Source organism: Panthera onca, chromosome E3 (genome assembly GCF_046562875.1).
Source record: "Panthera onca isolate mPanOnc1 chromosome E3, mPanOnc1 haplotype 2, whole genome shotgun sequence".
Classification (NCBI taxonomy): domain Eukaryota; kingdom Metazoa; phylum Chordata; class Mammalia; order Carnivora; family Felidae; genus Panthera; species Panthera onca.
In genome coordinates this window covers 3,811,084-3,835,096 of record NC_138354.1, presented here as the reverse complement: position 1 = coordinate 3,835,096, position 24,013 = coordinate 3,811,084, and the positions used below count along the sequence as shown (strand labels likewise).

The 24,013-nt window shown below is 62.2% G+C and overlaps 1 protein-coding gene across 2 annotated transcripts in view; it reads right to left on the bottom strand.

The window, feature by feature from the left end:
- Positions 1–3,362: 3,362 nt before the first annotated feature.
- FOXK1 (forkhead box K1) overlaps positions 3,363–24,013 on the bottom strand; it is a 65,143-nt gene continuing 44,492 nt past the window's right edge. Inside the window, exons 2-10 of one of the 2 annotated variants that reach the window (XM_078440089.2) lie at positions 21,161–21,346; positions 11,108–11,264; positions 10,406–10,552; positions 9,557–9,750; positions 7,721–7,813; positions 7,450–7,616; positions 7,078–7,362; positions 6,028–6,252; positions 3,363–5,566 (exon numbers count right to left, since the gene is read on the bottom strand). In XM_078440089.2, the coding sequence (XP_078296215.1) occupies positions 5,298–5,566; positions 6,028–6,252; positions 7,078–7,362; positions 7,450–7,616; positions 7,721–7,813; positions 9,557–9,750; positions 10,406–10,552; positions 11,108–11,264; positions 21,161–21,346 (1,723 nt within the window). In that variant the 3' untranslated portion in view covers positions 3,363–5,297. The remainder of the gene's footprint in view (positions 5,567–6,027; positions 6,253–7,077; positions 7,363–7,449; positions 7,617–7,720; positions 7,814–9,556; positions 9,751–10,405; positions 10,553–11,107; positions 11,265–21,160; positions 21,347–24,013) is intronic. The other variant, XM_060649605.3, reaches the window with a different exon arrangement.

Here is a 24,013-nt window from a genome sequence, read left to right as displayed (position 1 = left end):
CCCGACTGGGAGCGACCGGCAGGAGGGTCTCCAACCAATAGTTGGCTGCGCTCCAGCGTCCCGGGGACCAGGCGTGTGTCTGGGGGTGGAGGCAGGGGTTATTTTCTAGATGGGAACCGGGCCTCCCGCAAGCAGCCGGCACGGACACTCGCTCTTATGTGGCGGAGGCACCGTGGGGTCCGTCAGGCTAACAGAAGTGATCCTGCGGACGTCCGACCTCCGTTTAGCTGTCCTGTGTCCCCCCTCCTGGGGGGAGCGGGCGCAGGCAGCACCCCTATTTTCTTCCTGGGGCCCTGGTGCCTCTGCGCGGACCTCCTAGGACACGGTGGAGAGGCAGGTCGTGGAGCGTCCCTCCAAGTGGCCGCAGGGCCGAGCCGGGGTTGCCGAGCGCCTTGGCAGAGACGGCCCCACACGGCCTGGGGCCCCTGAGGACTCTGCGGGACAGGCGGTGGCCTCGCTCAACGCGGGAGGAAAACGATTTTCCTTAAGCGCAGCCGGGCAAGCGGGCCTGTGTTATTTCAGTTTGGAGAACGCGCCTGTGGCTGCGTCACAAAGTCCCGTCCTGGAGCCGGCACCAGGGACAACAGTGGAGACCTCGGCCAGCTCCTGGGGCTGCCGAGGACCCACCCGGCCAGGTCCTGGGCATTTAAAACCTAACGCGGGAGGCGAGGCCTCAGGACAGAATGCGTAAAAGGAAAGGACCGTATAAAACTGGAAAACAAGCTGAAAACGAGGGACAGACACCCTGCAAGAGACTGCGGGCGCGGCCACCCCTGTGGAGGCCCGTCTGGATGGCGGCCCCACACGGGCATGCGGACAAACTTACATTCTTCTCAGAAAATATTGCTTCGAGGCTGAGGTATCACAAAGGCGGCTTGCGGGGGGGCTGGGAGGAGACGTTCTTTGCTTTAAGCCAAGCTAGCAGTGGGGCTGTGGGTCGGGGGGCCTGGTGGGGACTGTGGGTCGGGGGGCCTGGTGGGGACCGTGGGTCGGGGGGCCTGGTGGGGACTGGCGGCCACGTGGCCGGGCTTCCTCTTAGCAGCTCTGCCTCTTGGGACCCGCAGAGAGTCGCGGTGCCTAAAATAAGCAGCACACGATCCCTTCAGCATCTGTGAGCACAGCTGCCCTGATCCCTTTTCTGGGGGAGCTACCGCCTCTCAGGGGCGCGGGGGGCGGCGCTGTGTGACCCCGAGATGGCCCTGCGTCCCGCCCGCACGCAGTCGCTCGAGGGCAAAGCGGAATGTGAGGCGTTTGGAGAAACGCACACCCACGGGACTCACTTCTGGGCTCTAAGAGCTCGGGGAACATTGTTTCTTCCCTGACGCTTTCTCACGTTCAACTACACGTTCAACTAAGCATCTTTTTTCAAATGAGGCCTGTTTTGTCTCTATAAAGAAACTGACCCCAAGGCCAAAGGCACGCCTTCTCCTTCTGAACTCTGAATGGAGCGACCTTGTGTGCTCCCTCTGGATGCTCCACGGAGACCCAGTCTCAGAGGAAAGGAGAGCACTGATCGAATCATGCCCACGGCCCCAAACTGGTCTTCCGCCAGCCCCGGTGAGGAGCAGGAAAGGGACCAGCAGGTCCCCGCTGAACCCATCGGGGCGCGGCAGGGCCCCCGCCCCCTGGCCGTGGCGGCACCCCCACCCCGCCAGCTCGAGAATCACAGAATAGTCATTTTAGTGACTCAGAAATCCCTCGCCACCTTCGCAATTTGGCCCGGCTGTTAAACAGAGAACAAAGGGAAGACCGCAAACCTTGAACATGAACCCACCAGACCGAGAGCGGGGAGTTGACGGGAGCGGCTGTAAGCACGCGGACCCGTTCCCCCCCCAGCGCGGGGCTCAGTGCACCCGGCCATCGGTCCTGCGGTCCCCAGGGCATGGGCCGAGGCCCAGAGGGTTGTGTCCCAGGACAGGGGTGGGGGCGGTTCTGGCAGGTGTATAACCTCACCGGGGGATGTGAGCGTGGAAAAGGACATCTGCTGGAGCCCCTGACGCTCTGCCTCAGCCTGTCCTTGCACCACTCAGGACAGCGTCCGCGGCAAGAAAGACGCGGACCGCTCGTGAGGTCCACCCTACGGTCGCAGGGGCCGTGCCTCTGTGGCCTTCTGTGCCCCGCACCGTGGCACTCACTGGGCCCTGTGACACGCCCCGTGAGCTCTGGGTACAGGCCTTTTCCTTCCACTGCCCACCAGACCGTCCAGGTGGGAAACGCTCAGCTACTGAGTAGTTACTTCTGTGACTTCCTTCCTGTGCAGAGAGGGTGTTTTCCTGCATCTGGTGCCGGTCGACGGGGCGACAGGTCAAGCAGCAGACAGAAGGGAAGCCGGGTACCAGGGGGAGAGGGCCCAAGTGCCCTGTGTCACGACGCAGGGGGGACGGGACCTTCCCAAAGCCCGCACAACTGCCTGGCCGCCCCCTTCACACGCACCCGGGCCCCCGGGTGACCAAAGAGAAGGTTCTGAGACCCCTGAGACCACACCAACACCAGGATGGTGCCGGGATCGAGCTGTTTCCGCTTCTCCCCCACTGGTGGGAGTGGGGGCGGGCCCCCCCTCTGCAACCCACACGTGTGGCGGGTCACACGTGGCCAAGATTCTGAGGGCCGCGGTTCCTTGGTCATTTATAGCCTGGCACTCTTGCTTCCAGTGTGGGGGGAGACCATCACTCGGTTGGCTCCAGGGGCACGGAACGACCTTTTCGCTCTAAGGTGCATCTGGTCCCCAGGTGCAGGCTGCCCTCAGCCTTCCGGCCACCAGTCCCAGGCCAAGGGTGGGCAGGAGCAGGCCCGCTCTTGGGTCAGAGGACCGTGAACCCACCCACACGCCCACCGTCTGTGAGCCCAGACGGGCAGCTCCCCCAAGGCCTAGCCCTGCCCCTCTGCCCTGCGCCCGTCCGAGCTGACCCCACAGGGTCCCCTTCTCAGTCCCGTGAGCTCCCCACGTGGCAGAACCCACCGATGGACACCCTGCCCTCTCTCGTCTTCCCTCTCCTGGAACCACTGCCCGAACATGGGGTGGGTCATCACCAAAAATGAACGGAAACCAAAGCGTCTCCAAAGCCGGGCAAGCAAAGGGTCGGTGCCAGGCTCACCAGACCTGGCGAAGGCCCGAGGCTCTTCCGCACCCACGCTGTCCTGCGTGTCCCGTGCAGGCTGCCGGCCCAGCGTTCCCACGGGGGCGAACCTGGGGCCGTCCTGCTGGCCGGTGAGCAGATACAGTCCCCTCGGCAGGACCTCCTGACAGCCGACCTGAAGGCAGGCCCTGGGTTCGGATCCTCCCAGGTAAGGCCCTCGCAAGGGGCAGACTGCCTGTGCAACGCCCACCACCCCACCTGCCCTCTCACGCACACACCAGACGCTGCGGCAAAGGACAGAGTTTATGAAGCAGAAATCGCCAACGCGGAACAGAGTGAGGTTTCCCATCACCGAGGACGGCACGCCTGGCCACTTGCACCCCAGTGTCACCGGAGGCAGTGGGTGGGGACTTCACAGAAGAGCTTCTCTCCCAGTTGAAGTTGGTGCCATAGACACGAGCGGTTTGGGGCTTGAAGAATGTCAGACGAGGTGTCACAGGCCGGACGGGAGGACACTCTGGATTTGTCCTTGGCGACTGATGACCACGGCAGTGAGACAGAGCCTGTCCGCCCGCCCCGGCCACGGCCCGGCCACGCTTGGCACATAAGCCCGTCTTGCCTGAACGGCCTCGAGACTGTTCTGCGGTTTCTCCTTCGCTCTGAGCTGGCGCCTGACCCGGCCCACCAGGCCCGCTCCTTCTCTTGGGGGTTTTAGGGGCCGAGCTCGCTCCCTGTCGCTGCCGCTGGGGCGGGGGCCTGGGGAGGCAGCTTTGCTGGTTGGAGACCGATGCTGAGGACAGGCGACTTCCAGGAAGAAAAACTGTTCCTGCTGGACTTCTGTGCAGGGCCCGGTGTCCACCGTCAGAAAAACCAGTGCTGGGGCGGCCGGCCAAGTTTAGAGTCGCTTTTCACAGACCACTTGACGTTTCCTGAGAATGTTCTCCGAGAGGAGCTGAAGAGCTAGAACGTGGACCCCAAACTGGGCTATAAACCAGGAGTGCGGCGGCCTCACCTCCGGCTGTGGTGACGGCTCCAGGAGGCACGGGGCGTCTGTGAGCGCAGGGCCTCGGCCCCGGGGAGCCTGGCGTCACTCGCTGGTCATGCGGCCAGGTCGCAGGCAAGACGGATGGAGGCAGCAAGAGCCAAGCACAGGAGCGGTGTGGCCCCGGCGCTGCGGGCACAGGACACGGCCTGACTTACAGCAGGAGGTATGTGTCGGGTGGTAAAGCGACCGCCACTTGCTGATGGTATCCGAGAGGCGACCGCCAGCGCTGTGCGTCCCACGGCATCCAGGCACCGGGGCCTCAGGCCCGCTGAAGACACAGGGCTCGCCGATTCCCGGTTTCGGGGCCTCTGGACGAGGACCCTCGGCCGCTCCCGCCCACACAGCTTTCCGCCCCGAACGCCAGTCTGGGAGGCCGTCGATCTTTCTTGAAGTTAGCAGACAGAGCGGCAGGATTGACTCGTCACAGGATTAATGCCAGTAAGAAGCCCAGGCCTACGGCCGTCACGCTGTCCACAGACGCAGACCTCACAGACACCTGCTTCCTTTCGTGTTTATCTCAGATTTGAGATGAAGCCTGAATCCCACCGTTCCAACAAAATAAGAAAGCCAAGCCTGAGCCCCGCACCCCAGATTAATGCCAATGCTTTCTGTGTCGCTACTTTAGGGAGAAAACCCCACGGGACGCTCCGGGCTCTGGCAGCGCCTGCCTTTCTCCTGCGCACTCCCAATCCGCCACAGAGAGGACCCGTGCCGCTGCCATCCCCTCCCTCGCACGACGGCCTCCGTCTGGGCCTCCGGGGGCCACGGGTGCTCCGGCAGCCTCGCCTCTGCTCGCGGCTAAGTCTGCCCGTGATCCGTTCCTCCAGGCGCTGGGCCACGGCCTCGTCCCCCACGCCCTCGGCCACGGGCCCAGGAGAGAAGACGGTGCAGGAGAGAAGGAAATAAAAACAAACAATTCCTGAATCATACAATCAGCGGTCTCAACTTGTTTATGTGTTTTGTTTTAAACCACAGCAGGGGCAGGAGACAGAACAGGGAGGACGAGTGCGTCCAGGTGCGGGTGGAGGCCGAGACCGTCCTGTCCGTTTGGCACGTGCGCAGGTCACCGTGGAGCCTTCTTGTCGCGGTCCGCAAGCGGCAGGGGGTCGGCGGTCAGGGCCTGGCTCCAGAATCCCTTATGGCGAGCGTCCCACTCGGCCCGTAGGCAGGCGTCGTCACTCCCCGGTTCCGGGTCCCTGCGGGCCGGCGGCCGTGATCACCCCGGCCTGCGCGGTCACAGTCCCACTGGGCTCCTCTACGCGCGACCTTTTGACCTCGGGCTCCCCGGTGGAAGAGGCGGCGGAGGCAGCGGTGGCCGGGGCGGTGGCGGTGGTGGCCGCGGCCGCCGCCGGCTCCTCGGGCCCCACCTCGCACACCCGCGTGACCACCACCGGTGTGGATGAGCTTGCCTGGGCCGCCAGGAGTTGTAGGGGGCTGGTGAGGGCTGGGAGCGGAGGAAAGAGAGGTGCGCGTTGGCGAACGGCTGAGGGCGGCACACGGGGAGCCGCTGCCAGAGGGCCAGGCCGACCACGCGGGCAGCCGGGTCCCGGCCCCTCGCCGGCTGGGCCTCGAGGGCCGCGCCCTCCCCGACCCGACTCTGCTCTCGCCTGGGGGCCCTCCTCTTGCTGATCTCTGCGGATGCCCGGGGCCCCCGCCCCCTCCCTGCAGCTGCACCCCTGCTTCAGTTCCCGCCGGGACTCGCCGCCCACCTCCGGCTATTTTCCGACCCCACGGGTGTGAGCGCTGGGCCGTGAGGACTCTGCCTTCGGCAGGGCGCCGGCCCCGGCCTGACCGGCAAGCCCCCCGCGCCGAGGACACAGAGGGATCGACCGGACGTTCTCGCACGGCAGGCGCTCCGCGCAGAGCGACTGGGCGCAGAGGGGCAGGGGCCGGGCAGGGCCTCACCGTAAGTGCTGCCGGCTAAACTGTTGGTGGGGACCGCGTGCTTCCCGTTCTGAGTGACGGCCCGGACCGGTAGGTGGTGCTGCCCGATGGTCACCGGAGTGGCTGGCTGCAGGATGGTGACCGTGTGGCCGGGGACCCCCGGGGCCATCTGACTGGCTACCGTCTGGATGACGCGGCTAGCGGCGGGGATGGTGGCGAAGGCGATGGTGGGCTTCTCCTCCAGGCCTGCAGGAATACAGTGTGTGCGAACCCCGCGGGCCCGCCACGGCGGCCCACGCCCATGCCCACGTGAGCCGCGGCAGGAAGTCTGTTTACGGGGGGGGGGGATTGGACTGCGGCTTTAAGGCATCGGCGCTGGGGAAAACACTTTTCTCAAAAGAAAAATCCTACCGACGAAATACATTTGAAACGAGAAAAACGATGAATAGGGTTTTAGGAAAACACTGCCGGAGCCTGAACTTTAACCAACCCGAAACATAAAAACAGACAAAGGGACGGTATCATCTGGAACGAAAAGGTTTGCATCTGGAGTCACAGACTTCCTTCCCTAAAACGCCTTTGTCATTATGACGCGATCGACAGGCGTGGGGGCTGCGAGAAGGAGGCCCCGGAGTCAGGCTCCCGCCAGCATCTTCCGTGCCACGGGCTGCATTCGCGAGCACCCGTTATTCCTTGGGCCCGACGTGCCTCCCGTAGGAACCTGTAGCGGTTTTTAAGCGACTTCCAAGAACTCCCCACCGGGGGCCCCTGAGCAATGCTCCCCCCACCCCCCCACCCCGGCCACGGCCTCAAGCCCCACAGCCCCGCACCGTTTCCTCGGGGTCGCGTACACCCGAAGGCACGACCGCCGAGGAGGGTAAACAGCACGGATTTACAAGGACGCGCTCCCCAAGAAACCCGCAGCAGGGAGACAAGGAGGAGCAGCCTGAGAACCCTCGGCCCCCGGAGGGAGCGCGTGTCCCCAGCACGTGGGCCTTCAGCCTCGTAGCCCAGGCTGACGGGCGACCTTCCGGGCACCAGCCCGGCCCGGGGACCACACGACTGCCTCACCTCTTGTCTCGCTTCCCAGGTCCAGCACGGCTGTGCCCGCCGCTTCGTGGGCGGCTCCTGCCGAGGCCTGGCCGGCGAGGATGTACCCGTTGGCGGAGCTGGCGGACGTGGTGACCACCCTGAGCATGGTGACAGGGGGAGCCTGCTGCACGACGTGGATGGCGTGGCCGGAGGGCTGCTGCGCCGTCACTATGGACGCGGGCATGTAGGCGACGGGCTTGGCAACCAGGCTGGACGGTCGGGGAGGCACGGTCATGATCACCGGCTGGGCGCTGACGGGAGAACCTGCACGGAGGAGGAGCACGGCCGCTGAGCCTGCGCACGCGAGGCCCGCTTCCGCCACGTCGCGTAAAGGCCCCAAACCGCTCTTACCGGGTGCGCTTTGGGAATACCGATACTCTGGAACGGAAGCTAACTTTGACCCGAAGTCAGGGTCGTGCGGCACGGGCGAGCCCTCTCGAGACAGGCACTCTGGGGTCTGCAGGCCGCTGGAGCGAGGGGACATCAGCCCAGGGTGGGTGGGCGAGGCTGGAGCACTCCTACGGAAGCAACGAGAGAACGGAGCGCGACGGTAAGCCCGCGGGCGAGGAACCAAGACGGCACCTGAACGTGAACGCCGGCGCATCCGCGTCTCACACGTCACCTGCGCCAGCTTTTCCTGACGCTCTTCTGCTCTTGCGGAGAGTTTCCAGCACCAGCAACGATGCTGTCCGATACACGGAAAGGCAACCGGGCCCTGAACCCAGCGAACGGGAGGACGCCGCGTTATTCGTGGCTTCCCAGCAAAAGCCACGCTCCAGAGCATTTACTTCCTGAAAGGGACCCGCCAGGCTTCCGCAAAAGTGGCTCGGTGTTCAGTGTGAAAATCACGAGCTCTGCTGGGATGGGCACAAAGCCCCCACCAGGACAGAGGACACACCTACAGGCTATTCATCTCGCAGGAAAGGCCACTGCCTCCGCCACCGTTCTCTTGGTTCGAAAACGGAGATCCCGTCCGGCTCCTGCCAGTGAGGCTGGCCCAGGACCGGCTACGCAGCACGGGGACTCACGTCCCGCGAGCTGAGTCACAGGGTCAACACAAACCCTCAGAGGCAGGACGATGGGACTGCCTGGGTGCAGCTGGGGGACACGGCGGCCTTCACTCTGCATTCATTTATCACCATAAACTCCCTCGTGAATGGCACCCTGGTCTCCCCGGGCACAGACCTGGCACCCTGTCCGCCCCCCTGGGCCCCCAGTCTTCCTTGCTTCTCCCACCTGCCAGCTGGCTCGTCTGACTCCAACCCAGGCCTGGACCCCGTCTGCTCATTCCCATGCTCCAACTGGTGGTCGGCCTGGGTCCCTCCCAGTCCCCGAGGCTGCGACGGTCGTCAGCCCTCTCTAGCAGGACCTTACCCTGCACCAAGCGCACCCTGCTTCCTGCCCGCCTCCCACCCAGCACAAACACACCCACTGCCTCCCTCCTCGGCCACCCGGGCTCTGCAGCCACGAGAGGCCCCCCTCTCCATAACACACAGCTCACGCGGAGGCCGTGCTGGGCTGCCCTCCCGGCCTGAGGGTTTCCCGCCTGCCACTCCCCTGTGCCACGTCACGAGATGGCGTCCCCAACTCCCAGGGTGACCCTGGGGCAGGCCCCCCCCACGCCCTCCCACAGACACTCCTTATCGGGGTTTCCGGGCAGTGCTGGGCGCAAAAGGCCAGCCCCGTAACCACTGCCCCAGCTGGCGGACAGGCTCATCTACAAGTGAAACGTAGTGCTGGTCACCGCTAGGGTTTGAACTGTGTCCCCAGAAGCCACCAGTGCCTCAGAAGGGGGCCTTGCTTGGAGTCAACTCTTTACAAAAGTGACGGAGTTGGATGAAGTCACTAGGATGGTCCCCAGCTCAGTGACCGGAGCCCTCAAAGGGGCACTCTAGACGCACGCGCCCGGGGAGAACAGGGCGGGATGATGCAGGAGGAGGTCGGGGTGATGCTCCCACAAGCCTGGGGGGCACCGGTCGTGGCCAGCAAGCCCCGGAAGCCGGGACAGGCCTGGAGGAGAGGACGCGACCGGCCGCCCCCGTGGCCTCTGGCCGCGGAAGCGTGGGACAAGGGCGGCTGACGTTTCCGTGGCCGGGCCTGTGGTACTCTCCCCACAAACTAACCCTTGTCACTCTCACAGAATTTCTCTCCATGTTCCCACCAAGCAACGTGGGATCCGGAAAATCTGAGCTCCGTTCAAACGTCCCGAATTCCGACCTCACCAACGTGACCATCGCCTTTGTTCCAATTCCTACTTCGGTCACAGCGTTGGCTGCTGAGAGCTGACAGGTCAGAGGGGCAGCGAGCTGTCCACTTACTCTGCTGTTACAGACCTCACCGGTCCTCAGACAGTCTCGCTCGAGAAATACAGGTGACAGGTTTAAAGTACCCAAGACGCTACTGTGACGAGCCGTCTGTGGAAGCCGGCCCCTGACCGAGGGGTGGCCCGGAGGCTTACCTGGATGACAGCGGCCCGAAGGGCGTGCGGAAGCAGGAGACGCCCCTCTGCCTCCGTTTCCGGAATGCCTGTTCCACGAGCTTCGCTTCTGAGGCGGGGTCTATTCGCCAAAAAGACCCCTTCCCGGGCTCCTCCTGGGAACGAGGGACTTTAATAAAGTAGCGGTTCAAAGAGAGGTTGTGTCGGATTGAATTCTGTGGACAAGCAGAGACATTCGCCAGTTAGCACGCGGCAAAACAAACTCCGTATCTGAACGCGACAGACACGAGACCAAAGATGATGGGACGGCCCGGAGGTGATGCCAGCCAGGGCGCTCCACAGGCCGGCAAGGTAAGTGTGTTTTACTGGCAAGTGCAAAGGCACGGTGGTAGTTTTTTTTCTATCAAAATCGAGCACAGCATTCTTTCCAGAAAAAGTGAAACAGACAAGCCACAGGCCAGGAGTATGTCAAGTCTGAAACCTGTACTAAACCAAGTAGCCAGCGGGAAACAGCGACCGTGGGCAAAACAAGTGAGAGACACAGCTAAGTTAGGTCTGACGGTCCCCGTGCACGCGGGCCGCCGTCTGGGCCCACGTGTGCGCCCATTTCCAAAGTAGCCTCGGACTACGAGGGGCGGTCAGCGTGAAAACGTAACAAGGCATACGTATCGCCCCTCCCTGCTCTGGCCGCTGGAGGGACAGGAGACTATTTTGACTCCCAGGGGCTGTGGCTCATTGGAGACAGACCACAGGTCACCGTCGAGGACGCCCCTGTACCGCTTTCGGGCTTTCAGAACACGACCCGCCCGTGGGCGCCCTTGTTCCGGGGCAGCGGACCCAGAGCCCGGCTTCTCGGGCTCGAGGCCTCACCTGCCAGCCTTTGTCAGCCGTCCGGTAGTAAGGGTAATGCTTGGTGATGTGGGCGTAGATGCCGCTTAGTGTTAGCTGCCTGTCCTGCGCTGACGAGATGGCCTGCACGATCAGCTGAGCGTAGGAGTACGGGGGCTTCGACTCGTCCTGAGGAGACAGGCAGCACGTGGTCAGCGCGTGGGCGGCTCCAGAAGGGCGTCCACGCCCCGGCCGCCCACGGCCCCTCCGGCAGGGCGCCCTTCCCACACGGACCGACGGCTACGGCGTGCCCGCCTAGCCCCGTCCCAGCGACCGCCACCCACTTCCCCGACGAGCGAGCAGTGCCCCGCGCCTGCCCCACGCGGGGAAGACGCAGAAGTCTCTCACTTCCTCTACAAAAGGATTTCAAAACAGGTATCGGACGGGAAGGAGCCAAGATACACAGCTGTAAGGAAAAACTTGTCATTTTTCCTCAAAGACTAATTAAGTTAACACCCGGAAGCCATCCCGTCACGGGCAGACGGGACGAGGGCGAACAGTAAGGGGGTGCAGGGCGGGAGAGAGCAGCTCCCGCGGTGCCCAAACGTGCCGCCAGGAAGCGGGCTATTCCCGCAGCGTCCCGTCCCCCCCGGGGGCGCCTCGCTTTCACGCCGGCGCCTCTGCGCCCGCTCCGTGCCCCACGCCCGGCCGCCGCGCGGCCACATGCACCGTGAGTCCCGAGACCTTAGGGCTGTCCCCTCCGGACGCGTCCGCCTGCTGCTCTGAGGCGGCCTTCGCGGCAAACTCTGCGGCCAGCTGCAGGTCTGAGGTCACGTTCTGAACAAAGCGGTAGCCGGAGGACCCCGCTCCGCGTGGACTGGCCGGGCAGGAGTTGGGAACGCTGCGGAGAGAAATGACACGTCCTAAGTTCTTGACCCCGAAAAGGACGACTGGCGGTGCAGGATCTCAGGACCTACCTGGGTGACGCAGGGGGACAGAAACTCTGACCCCCTTCTTCTCTACGTCATGTGACACGGCACCTCCCCTTTGATAAAGGCTGGACCAAGTGTGACTGGAGACAGTTCGTGTCCACGCACAGCCAGCGTAGCAGCAGTTTCTGCTTGCGGTGGGCAGCTGTGGGCCCTGATAGGCAGGTTTCCGGGACGGCCACCGGGTGGCTCCCGTCCCCACTGCAGACAGCCGGGCTGACCCTGCCCGTGGCTGCTGTCGGGCGCTCACGGGCCCACACGAGGGCGCTGTGGGCAAAGGCTGGGGAGCCGTGGCGTTCAGAGAGGGCGTGAGCACCTCTGGGTCGGGCCCTCCCCAGTTCCTCCGGAGCCACGGCCACGGCTTCGACCTCTGTCACTCACGTTGGCTGTGAGTGGAACCACCTATGGCCCAAGGCCACTCTCGTTCCCGGCGGGTCCCGAGTGGCTTGCAGGGCCCCCGGCCGCTTCCTTGCTGGAGCCCGCCCGGCCCGGCTCACCGGCGGGCTCTGGTCTCGTGAACAAGGTAGACTTTGGTTATCAAACTACAACAACATTCTCATTTTGAAAACCAGTTCTGTCATAAAATTTTCAGAGGCAACGAATGACACTGGGAGTGGGTGACAAGCCCAGGTAAAGGTGCCCCTGCTGGGACCTGACCAGACCACGGACGGGCCCCCGGCTTCAGGAGAGCTCCTGCAAAGCCAGTACCCCAGCAGGAACCATCCAGAAGGCCCCAGTTTTCTGAACACACACCATGTGCTCTGCCCCATTTCCCTGCCCGAGTGTCCTGCCCCTCAGTGTCCAGAACCTTCCTTCTCCCCTGGGCGCAGGACGGCAACCACCGGCTTATGGGTCTGTCTCCCTTTGGTAAAGGCAGGAAACAATTAAAAAAAAGCAACTTTTCCTTAATTGAATTTGGAACCAAATACACAAACCCCAAACTTACAACATGAGGCGTGAGGGGAAGACAAAGGAGGTCACTGGTGCCACGTTCACGTACTCGAGACCCAGCTGCTCAAATACAGTCACCGCACGTGGCACCAGGCGGTGGTTCAGCGGTCACGCAACCCTGACGTGAGGACTTTTCCCGAAGGTTCTGCCCTGCACTCTGCCAAACGGTGCGGCAGCACAGAAGGCACCCGCCAAAGGCAGCCCCATCAACCCCGCATCATTCCCAGACACGCTCCACGCCCCGTCTGGACCTGAACGCAAATAAAGCCAAACGGTGAACCTTCCTCCAGAGCACGAGGGACGAGACCCGGAAACATACCTCCCGGACACGGATTCACACCCGACCGGGTGGCTGGTGGACCCATAACCACGTGCCGCCCTCACAGTGGAGAGGACACACAGCGGCCCGTGGGCTTAGGCACACGGGCTCCCGCCGCCCGTCCCAAGTCACCGTTTTGTAAAAGACTATAGAAAACTTGCACTGAACTCACTGAACTCAGAGAAAAGGCTGTCTGTCGTTCACCAAAGAGAGATTGCAAATGGAAGTGACGTATAGGGTAGCAAAAGCAGGCCCATGAAAAGGAGAAGTGGGGGCGGCCCCATAGCACTTTCTACGGCGCCCGGCGGCTCGTGCTGGCCAGCGCTCCTGGGGGCACGCAGAGGGGCAGGTTTGGGCCCAGAGCTGCCCAGCAGGCCCGTCCCAGGCAGACGTGTGTTTGTGCGCACAGCCCTGCGGCCTCAGAGCAGCTAGCTCTTCTCTGTGAGCCCCAATCAGCTGTCCCCGCAGGCTGCCTCGGCCGAGAGGGCTGTGCCTGGTACCCGGCCGCCCTGATCTCACACTGCCATCTGAAGGGAAGGACGACAGAGAGAGGCCACGTGAGCTTAGGGAGGCCTCAGGCAGAGCAAAGTTCAGTTCAAGGACAGGCCTCAGAGGGGCAGGTGTGGGGTGGGGGCCTGGGGGCCTGGGCTTAAAGCAAGGCTCCTGCCCTGGGGAAACCCACCCAGACATTCAGAGTCCCATACCAGGGCTGGAGCCAACCCCACTGAAAATCTCCCTGACTACTAGCAAAATCTGGAAAGCATTCTCCTTCTTCTTCTTCTTCTTTTTTAAGTAGGCTCCAGGCCCAACATGGGACTTGAACTCATGACCCCCAGATCAAGAGTCGCGTGCTCTACAACTGAGCCAGCCAGGGGCCCTGGAAAAAGTTCTTAAAGTACAAACGCACTTGTGTATCTCTAGAGGGGACGGGACAGAGAGGACACGGTGGGGCCCTTCTCGGATGCCAGACTTCAGCAAAGAACTGCTCCCTTGGTGGGGTGGGGGGGGTGTCCCCAACTGCCCAGGAACACGGGACATCTGAATTTGAGCACCGGAGAGCAGCAGCGGAGTCCCAGCAGCCGTGACCTACCAGGCGTCACGTAAAACAAGTGTCTGTTGTTCCCGACCCGAGATTAAAGGTGGAAACGAAGCTGAACGTGCATTTCAGTCCCCTGCTCACCGACCCCCCCTCTTATGGGAAAAGTGCTCCTGAGTCACATTTTTGTTTCAGGCGAGACAGACTTAAGGTGCTGAGTGGCGGCCACCCTGGACTGGGGCCGCTGTCTCGCCAGGGCAAACCCAGATTGGCTCTGACAGCCTAGGCCTGGAACGGGACCTCTGTGACCACGCAGGTCACAGCTGCCGATGACACTGTGTCCTATGTTTACAAATACTGGAAAAGAAGGAACAGCCTGATGGGAAAGTGCATCTTACTGTGGCGATAAGAATTCAAGCTGAGAAAGACCAATCGGACAGGAGGCCAGCCCAGGAAGTCCGCACATGGAAGGATGTGGAGTGTGGCCTTGACCTCATCCCCAGAAAGGCACAGACCGCATTTATGAGCGGTGGGAAGGCTGCTAAGGCACTTTTGAGGGGCAAGGAAACGCTCTTAAAATCTTAAAAAGAGGATAAAAGGAAGTTCAATAAAGGATGGGAGGGGAGAGCCTTCCAGGAAGCTGGCGGGAGAGGCGGGAGAGGGGGTCAGGACACAAGCGGGGGCCCCCTGGCAACAGTAAGGTCGTCACGGACCCACGGAGTCTTGAGCTCAGAGGGCAAACGGCAGGTCCAAAAGGGTCAGCATCCAGAGGGGCACCGGACTCGTTAACAGCGACACTCAAAGCCAGAAATGACTTTAAATTCCGAGGGAAGAATGTGTCCCACTGAGAATTCTCCACATAGTGCAACCAAGAAAAACGATGATTTCCTACATTTACTTGTCCTGTACTCCTTCCCAGGAAGCAACCGGGGGACGTTCTCCACTAAAAGCAAGGAGCAGGTTGGGGAGACCTGCTGGGCACAGGGAGTCAAGGTCAGAGGTGCCCCAGGCTGGGCCCAGGCGGAGGGAGCCCGGGCTCCTGAGGAAGAACCTGGCAGGTGTGAGGGCCGCGCGGGGCAGAGGGTGGCCGTGCTGGGCACAGGGACGTGGAGACAGCACCAGACACAAACTCCCGGCAGAACCGCCAACGCCCAGACAGGGCACGGTGGGGGCTGGGGCTGCCACCGGCCCACTCAGAAAGCACCGCTGCCCACTGCACCCACAGCCCTGGTGCCATCTTCTCGGGAGCACGGGGCGGGCAGGCACGACAGAACCCCTATTTCCAGCTAGGAGGTCAACGCGGCACACGCCGAAACCCGAGAAGCCAAGAGAGCCGCGTCGCGGACCGCGCAGAGGTAAGCAAACTGGCAGGGCGCTCGGGGTGGGGGCAGGACGGCCACGACGGTGCCACCGCAGTGGGCCAGGCCAGGCCAGTGCTCCTGTCACCATGTGCGGAACGCTTCAGTTCGTCTGCCACCTCACGTCCTCCCCGGATAAAAACCAGCTTTTTGAAAGCTTAAGGGAAATCAGTTAGTGCCGGCACCATCCCTGCGGGCACCAGCCAAACACCATGCTCGCCCGCCGTACACAGTCTGCTGGGCCTCGGTTTCTGATCTGTGAGCGGGGACGGCAGCGCCTGGGTCTCCCAGCGTCACGGTGGACACGAAGGGCAGACGCGCGTCCAACCCTCAGCACGCCTGGCGTGAGCGTCGGTAACAGTTCCTGTTTTCATTACTGTTCTTAAAATCTTGTGGCTCGTGACTCTTGAAGAGCCTATTTTATTTCACTTTTTTTTTTTTTAGAGAGAGAGATGGTGTGCACTCAAGCAGGAGAGGAGCAGAGAGAGAGGCAGAGAGGGAATCTTATTAGGCAGGTTCCACGCTCAGCACGGAGCCTGACGTGGGGCTTGATCTCACGACCCTGGGCTCATGACCTGAGCTGAAATCAAGAGTCAGACGCTCAACCGGGGCGCTGGACGACTCAGTCAGAGAAGCGTCCGACTTCGGCTCCGGTTCACGAGTTCGAGTCCTGCATCAGACTCCGTGCCGACAGTGTGGAGCCTGCTTGGGGTTCCATCCCTCTGCCCCACCCTCCCCCACCCTCTCAGAAATGAATAAACGTTAAAAAAAAAAAGTCAGATGCTCAACCAACTGAGCCCCCCAGGCACCCCAAACAGCGTACCTTAAACAAAATAACCAAATCTGAGAAATTCACCGCCTCAGCGTAAGATGCGCAGCTGACTCGGAAAGCGAGACCACCGGGCATGGCCCCTGAGAGGAGGACACCGGAAAGGGCTCGGATGTCGCCCGGGAGGGAACTCACAAAACACTCGTGCGGCCACTGCGGTGTGGCGACGCGGAAAGGCTCCCAAGACCCGGCGCGAGAGGGGAAAGGGTCGTGCGGAGGACACTGGGCCGCACGGGGCCTTCGTGGGGGGCACCGACCGACAGCAGCCCCCATGAGAACGTCTGGAGCGGGTGCACGCCGCGCCCCCGTCCCGGGAACGCCGGTGCGGGGAAGCTGCGCTCCCCGAGATGTCTGAGCTCCGCGTGACGCTTAACGGCATTGCTGTCACCTGCAAGACGTGAAAGAACCGGCGAAGAAAATCCAGAGGCCAGCTTCTGAGACCTGTCTTAACGATTCAGGTAAACGCAACGCTGTGAAGTCCTGGGAAGCGACTTCAAGGGCCCGCCTGGTTTCTGCAGCGCGTTTTGCCCCGGTGCCCAGTCCGCGAACCGGCCCGAGTTGCTCCTCGGCCGGGACTTAACCAGGTGTGCACGTCCCAGGGGCGGCCCGGCTCGAGCGGACCTTGCGGGGAGGCCACCCCCACGTCCCCCTCAGCTGCAGGCCTCCGGCTCCTTCCCGCTTCCTGCTTCCCAGCCTTCGAGGCCTGGGCAGGGCCCTGTCCCCAGGTCACGTGCCCGCGGGAGCAGCAGCACAGCAGGCCGCTTATGCACACGGCCCTTACGCACACAGCCAGCCTTTATGCACACAGCCGGCTGGGGCCGGGATTAAGCGTGAACCTTCAAAGGGCCCCCCCTGAGAACCGGGAAACGGCCACCCTGGGAAAGACAAGAACTTTCTCTCGACATGTTGGAGCCCGAACACACCCTGGCCCTGATTTCGGCCGAAGGGAAAACATAAAGTACGGGGAGGGCCCACCTTTCTGTGTGGATGAACCAGTTTTATCTCCCTGGAGTTTTCAGACAGGGAAAGGTGGGGGTGTGAGGTCCACAGGTACAGGTGCTCGGAGGTCAAGTGGCCTCCAGATGGGCCACAGGGGACAGGGCTCCCCGACCGGCGGGCCAGGATCCCTGCTGGCCTGAGTGGAGAGCCACACTCACCCGCAGGTCGTGCCGGAGCACGTGCAAAGGCTGTGGCGGCAAGCCGTGACTGACCGTGACCCTGACGCAGGAAACGTCACCCCAAGGAAGGGCCCGAGTCTGCCTTTCTCCCGGGGACGGAGAGCGGCCGAGCTCTATCCAGTGACGAGGTGGACTGGCGATCGAAGACCACGGTTAAAGGTGGTCTCGTTCTGAAACCAGCAGCTTAGACTCCGCCAGACTCCACAAAACAAACTGCTCTGGTTTCCGTCTCGACCTTGCAAAAGTTCAAGAAGCGCCTTCTTAAAGGGACAGCTCCTGAGGCTGGCTCTCGGCGAAGACTAGCCCCTCTCCTCCTGCGCTGCCTTTTTTCTGGCTTCTGGTCGGCACGTTCCCCAAAACTCAACTCTGAGAGCCTTTTTTAGACTGGTCTCTCGCTTTGTAAAACCCAGAAAATGATTAACCAATTTCTCCTGAAAACACCACTTCTTTGCAAAGCAGAAAAAAAAGTCAATAAAATGTTGCTGAAGACAGCAGAATTTATTTCAAAGAGCTTCATTCATTTTCTGGGTGGAGTACATCAGCACAAAAAAAAAACACACACACACACACACACACAAAAACCACCCCACACAACACAAACAAACGCCCAAAAACAAAGCAAAAACCCAACCACAGGCGCACCACACCCCCTAGCCAGCAGGGGGGTTGGGGAGGGAAGCAGAAAAAGGCCAAACAGAAAGGAAGGCAGGCGGGGTCCAGAGGGCGGGGCAGGGCTGTTTATTAGCAAGAATCGAGAACGTTCCTACAGGGACTGCCTCTCACCACTCCACTTGGAAAACCTTGGAGGAGACAGGGGCTCTGGCTGGGCAGGGTGCTGGAGAAACCAGGTCCAGGGGGGAAAGCAACCCAAACAGAGGCCCCCAGGCGGCCCGGGCGGGCGGGGATCCAGGCACACAGGCCAATGGCGCGAGCGGGGACACAGGCACACCAAACTAGGAGAAGAGGAACCTCTCCTCCTGCTGTGCTGTCAGGAGGGACGGGGGCTGTGACGGCTGCTCACTCAGGGCCCCAGGCTGACAGCCGCAGCCTCGTCCCCTACCCGCCACCCCCCCCCCCCCCGCAGCTGCAGGGAGGGGGCATCCCAGGGAGGAGGGGAAGGGTGGCTGGTGTTTGTAAACATGAGGCTCCACCCCGGCACTGGCCAAAGTTGAACAGGATCTTGGCTAGCAAAACCACAAGGGCCCCGAGGTTTCTAAACACTCGATTGGATTCCGCGGCGCTGAGATAAATGAATGTAAACAGAAATCCTTTCTGTGATACTTTAAAGGCCAAAAACGGAGAGGGCCAGTCCCAAAGTGACTACTTTCTCCCCCAAATATCCTGCCAGATGAAAAAGAGAAGCAGTCTCTCCTGGGGGTGGGGACACAGCCACCGGGGCCCAGCCCAGGACCCTCAGGAGCCTGTCTTAACCGCTCCACTGCTCCGGGAGGGACCACCTCCCTTCTGACACAGAAGCAAAGTCAGCGCGCGGGCTTGAATAGCTTCCCCGGGGGGCTACTGCGTTCATGTGGAACACGACTGGAAAAGACATGTATTTTCTGAAGCCCTCCAGGTACAAACCAGCACATTTTTCTTCCTTCAAAAGCATCCATTTGGCTGGCTTGTGAACCGATTATCAACAACCCCGCGCCCAAGGCCCTCCGCGGCCCCACCCCACGGCGGGACCAGCCCTCGGCTGCCAGCAGCGTGGGCGCGAGACAGCCTCGGCCGCCGTGCCCACCGCTGCGTCGGGGGCAGCTGGGTGGAGGTGTCAGCCGTGTTACGTCCCTGCATCAGCGTCAGGGAGACGTAATTCGCCCGTCCGGAGCGTACAATTCAGTGGTTCGGGGCGTGTTCCCACGCCGCGCAATCCTCACCGCTCTCCGATTCCAAAGCACTTCTGTCACCCCAGAAAGGACCCCCGGGACGGGTGGCAGGCCCCCGGCAGCCCCCCGTGTTCTCCAGATCCGTCCGTTCTGGACGTCTCCTGCCAAGGTTGCATCTGCCTGTTTTCACGGGCCACCCGCGTCATACCAGCTTATCGGTCCCTCGCTCCTCGTTTGCGGCCAGGTAACGCTCCGCGGTAAGGACACTCCTCGTTGTACTCGTCCACTCCGTAGCTGACAGACGGCCGCGTCGTCTTCCCGTTGGGGCTATTATGACTCACGGTGCCCTAAGCCCTCGTGTGCAGTGTCTGCCCGGACCTCACGCTCCACCGAGTCGCCAGGTCACGTGGCACATTGTGAGGCGGAGCCAGTCTGTTTCCCAAAGCGGCCACGTCACTTCACGGCCCGTAACCTTTTCAAATCTCGGTATGAACTACACACATACGAGTCAGCGTAGGAACGTTTTCGTAGTGGGAGCATAAAACTCACGTTCTAGGGGCGCCCGGGGGGCTCAGTCAGTTAAGTGTCCGACTTCGGATCAGGTCATGACCTCACGGTCCGAAAGTTCAAGCCTCACATCGGGCTCGCTGCTGTCAGCGCAGAGCCCGCTTTGGATCCTCTGTCCTCCCCCGTTGGCTGTCTCACTTTCTCTCTTTCTCCCTCTCTCCCTCTGGCCCTCCCCTGCTCATACACTCTCTCTCTCTCTCCCAAAAATAAAACAACTTTAAAGAAAAAAACCCACGTTCTAGGTTAAACTCAAGTGAGCTGTCTGAAAGAACAACGAGATCACGTGCCCAATGGTGGGTTTCAGAACGGGGCTATAGGGCCATTCTAGAAAGCTGGAAGGAGAGGAAGAAGAGGCAGCCTCCTTGTAGAGCTGCAGGACGAGGCTGAGACGGGGCAGGTGTGGACGGCGCTGAACACAGGACCCAACACACACGTGGTTCTCCCGAGCCTGCAGATCTGGCCTCAGCGACGACCACCCCCCCCCACCCCCCCCACCCCCCCCCCCACCCCCCGCTGCTCCCGCTGACTGGGTACACGGCCAGAAGCAGAACTCAGGTCCCAGCCTTGGGTTCTAGGCCAGGCCAGGTTCAACGCTGCCCCTACCATCCTCTCTGTAAGAGAAAGACACACCTGCTCGCTGGCCCTGCAGGCAACGCGCTCGACGCCAGCTCAGGGCAAACGGTTCCCAGCTCGCGACCGACACGTCCCAGCAGGAAGACGGAAGGCGCAAGTGGGGCATGATTCTTACACGAAGGCCGAGTGGCACACGGCTCCAGAACCCAGGCCCGCCAGAGTGTGGCTGCGTGGCGAGGGAAGGCTGCCGGGACGGCAGAGCGCCCGCCCGTGCCGCGGCGGTTTGCAAAGTGTGGCTCAGAGGCACCCCTGAGGATCCGAGACCCCGCCGGGAGGCCTGTGAAAGCAAAACCATCTTCGCAGCAAGACAAAGCCACAACCTGCCTCTCCCAGGGCTGACACAGTCACCAAGGCGGCAGCCGCGGGGGAAGGTACCGGTGCGGGAGCCGAGGCACGGCACCGAGGACACGGGGGTCACTGCACCTCTGGGGCCACACACGCAGCGAAGAAGAAAAAGAAAGCGAGTTTCGCTGAAAATGTCCCTAATGAAGCAGCCAAGTACTCCACTCAACCTGTGTTAAACGGTGACCCTCAGACACGTCTTTCACTGGGCTTTGTGACGACACAGCAGAGGCCAGGACCTGAGTGGCACAGGGAGTCGAGAGCCCGCCCCGCCCCTCTGTGCGTGATCCCCCACGGCCTCCCCCCGAGGGTCCTCTGTGCACCGCGCCACGGACGAGAGTCCTGAAACCTCACCAATAAAACTGAGAAAAACAAAGTTCCAATCCTGGTACGCACAGGCGACTTCGCAACGTTTTCAGTCTTTAAAGAACTCACGCCCGTGCCTGTTTTCACGCAAGCCCTGAGTCCACACGGCTGCCGCCTGAAAGAGTGAGTCAAGAGGCAGTGACTCCTCCCTCACCAGACGAGAGAATTCTCCAGACGGGTTCTGTAAGGAGTCAGGTCCCTCGGACGCACTTAAAATAGTTTCAAAATTTCCAGCCACGCCCCGCTTTCCAGAGAGACACAGGATGCTGTAGGAGACCTGGGTGACCCGCGTCACCGTGCTCTTTCCCAGACAGACTGTCAGGGCGCAGGGACCCTGGTCCTGTGGCGGGGACCGCGTGGCAAGGGCTCGCGGCCCGCGGACAGGCCAGGGCAGGCCGCTCACCTGATGGTGCCGGTCGGGGAAGGGACGGGGCTGACCAGGCTGCGGAGATCCGGCTCCGGAATGTGAATCTTCAGAGGGGAGATCTGCGGGTAGAGGGGCCGGAGGGGAGACGCCGGGGCCTCCTCCTGACGGTACAGCGACGTGAACTGGATCTTGATGGCCGTGCTAGGGAACCGAAGGGTGCACCTGCAAGGGAAGGGGGAGCACACGTCAGCGCGGGCGAGATGCGGAGGAGGGCGGAGAGTCGGGGGGGGGGGGGAGGGTTCTGGATCACCAGGTAACGGAGCCCCCACCGTCCGTCACTCTGGGTTCACAGAGCGAACCAGAAATCCTCTTTCTGTCGCGGTCACGGACACTCGCTGACGCGGATACGGGTTCTTCTTTCCCTGCACGTGTGAAGAGAGACACAGACCCCGACGGGGCCCCAGCGGAGCTTCAGACACACAGAGCCACCTCCCGTCCCCTGGGATGGCCGCAGGGGGACCTGAGGGGGGTTCACTGGCTCGCAGACAACGCCCGTCTGGAAACTGAGAAGCCATGGTCACCGTTCACACGGCGAGCTGACACACAGACGCCCACGCTGCGGCTGCGAGACGCTGCGAAGCGTGACAGAAGTGGCAGGGCCCCCTCCCCAGGCTGGCGGGAGCCTCACGGAGAAACGGGACCGTGGGCCGGACTTTGGGCCCCGGTTCTCCTGCGGGCAGGTGACTGCGCGCAAGCAAACCCAGCCTCGCGCATCCCAGTCAAGCCCCGCGTGCCCCCGCGCGCGCGCGTGTCACAGGAACCCAGGGTGGCCTCCTTCCGAGAAACGTCTGCCTTTAAAATCCAGACATCACTCATCCAGCGCGCCCTCTGCCTTCTAGACGGACGGGCCCTCAACAAGTCACAAACAGAAGCGAAGACCCAAAGGGCCAAAGGAGGGCAGGCTGCCCGCACACCCCCGCGGCAGTCTCGCCGGTGGCAACTGCTTAGAAAAGGCTCTTCGGGAAAAGCGGGGGGTGCGGCGGGGGGGCTGGAGGCGGCACGCGTGGGCTCCCACCCCCGACGCGCGCGCCACAGTCTCAGAGAGGCGTTGCCGTCGCGCCAAGCGAGTCACAGCTCGGGCGCGGGTCAGGGTCGCCCCGGGGGCAACGGTGCCGGGCCACCGCCGGCCGGCTGCCGGCCCCCTCCTGCCGTACTTCCGGCTCGGTACCGGCGTTTACGCAGCAAATACACCTCCAAACTGCCATGGACGCGGCCGACGCCCCCTTTTCCTCTCAGTCAAGTAGTTTTTAAAAAGCGAGATTTAAGCACAGGTCAAAACAGGTCCTGAGACCACGCGAGGCCGCGAACGGGCCCGCTGCGAGCCCACAGGTACGCCTGGGCCTTGCACCGGGGAGGACGGCTTCTCGCGAAAGACTCAGCGACGCAGGCAGGCATCCGCTCTGACGGCCAAGCTGCCTGCGCCTCACGGGGGAGACCGGCAGCAAACCGGCCCGACCGGCCGGGACCCATTCTTCCAGAGACACCTGGGCGCAGGGGCTGGGCGTCTCGGCAAAGGCGGGGAGACCCCGCAGCCGGGCCGCAGACTCCCAAGACTCTGACCCACAGGCGCCAGGTCTGTACCAGAACCTAAAACCAGAACGAGGGGATTCTGACGCGGTTTCCCGGGCTGATTGTGGGGGATGCGGTCTAAACGCCAGCACGTCAGGGTGGGGGCGGTCTGTCCCGTCACGTCAACATCGCCCCCGCGGTTCTAAGGCCACCCGCGGCCATTTCAAAATATTCGGTAATCTTCTTCTTGCAAAAGCCACGGTCTGAACCGTTTGATGTCGCTTCCACGTCCCTTAGCTCTCCCACAACCCAACAGACGTTTCCTTCATGGGTATTTTGGCCAGGAAGGTACGTCACACCTTTTCCTATGACGATGAGGCCCGTGGTGTCTCCAGACCTGGAGGCCTGTCGGCTTCTGAGGGCACAGAGCCCACATCCGTCCCAGCTCATGCCCGAGGGTGGGCCGCCGTCCCCGAAACAGAGGGGGGAGGAAGGAGCCGGAACCGGGAATGTGGCCGAGGGCTCCACACGCGCACACCCCCGTCCTGCAGGGTTGGCAACAGAAGCGATGACGAGGAACGTTTACAGACAGCTTCTCCGTCCTCTCCTGTCCCTTCCTTCGGCAGCTGCACATCCTCACAGCGAGGGGCTGCCACCCGCCAGCAGGGCGCGCGGATGGAGTTCCGTGCCCCGCGCCGCGAAAGCCCCCACGCTAACAGGAGGTCAGAGCGAGATCAGAGTGTACTAGAGTCGCCCGGGCAGCCAGAGGGAGGATGTGGCTTTGGCCCATGACAGAGGTCACAAGGCAGAGGGCGATGTCAGGAACAGGGCTTCGGGGGAACACAAGAGCTGGGGGCGCGGGATCCCTGGACCCGGAACAGGAAAGCCAGGCTCCGGGCGGGAGGGTCTGGCCCGGGGCTACACCACTGCGGGACCAGAGGGCGAGTCTCAGCAGGTGATGGAGGCGCCCAGCGAGGGCACCACTTCCGGGTCCGGTGCTGACACACAGGGGGCCAACGCGAAGGAAGAGGGTGATTTAGGGCCTCACCTCACCTCCAGGGAGCTCAGTGCCCTAACCTCTACGGGGTTCGGTGTTCTTGGCCTACAAAAGCAGACGCTTCGAACAGAAGAGATGATCTCTTAGGCACTTTCCAGCTCAAAAACCAAAGGTTCCAGATAACAACACGCGCACGGGTGGACTTCTCAGTAAAACAAAACAACATTTCGTGGGTCAGGGATTTCGGTCAGCAAATTCGTGGCGAAATCGAACACCATCCAGAACTGATTCAAACAGGGCAATTTCCTACCGGAAGAGTCATT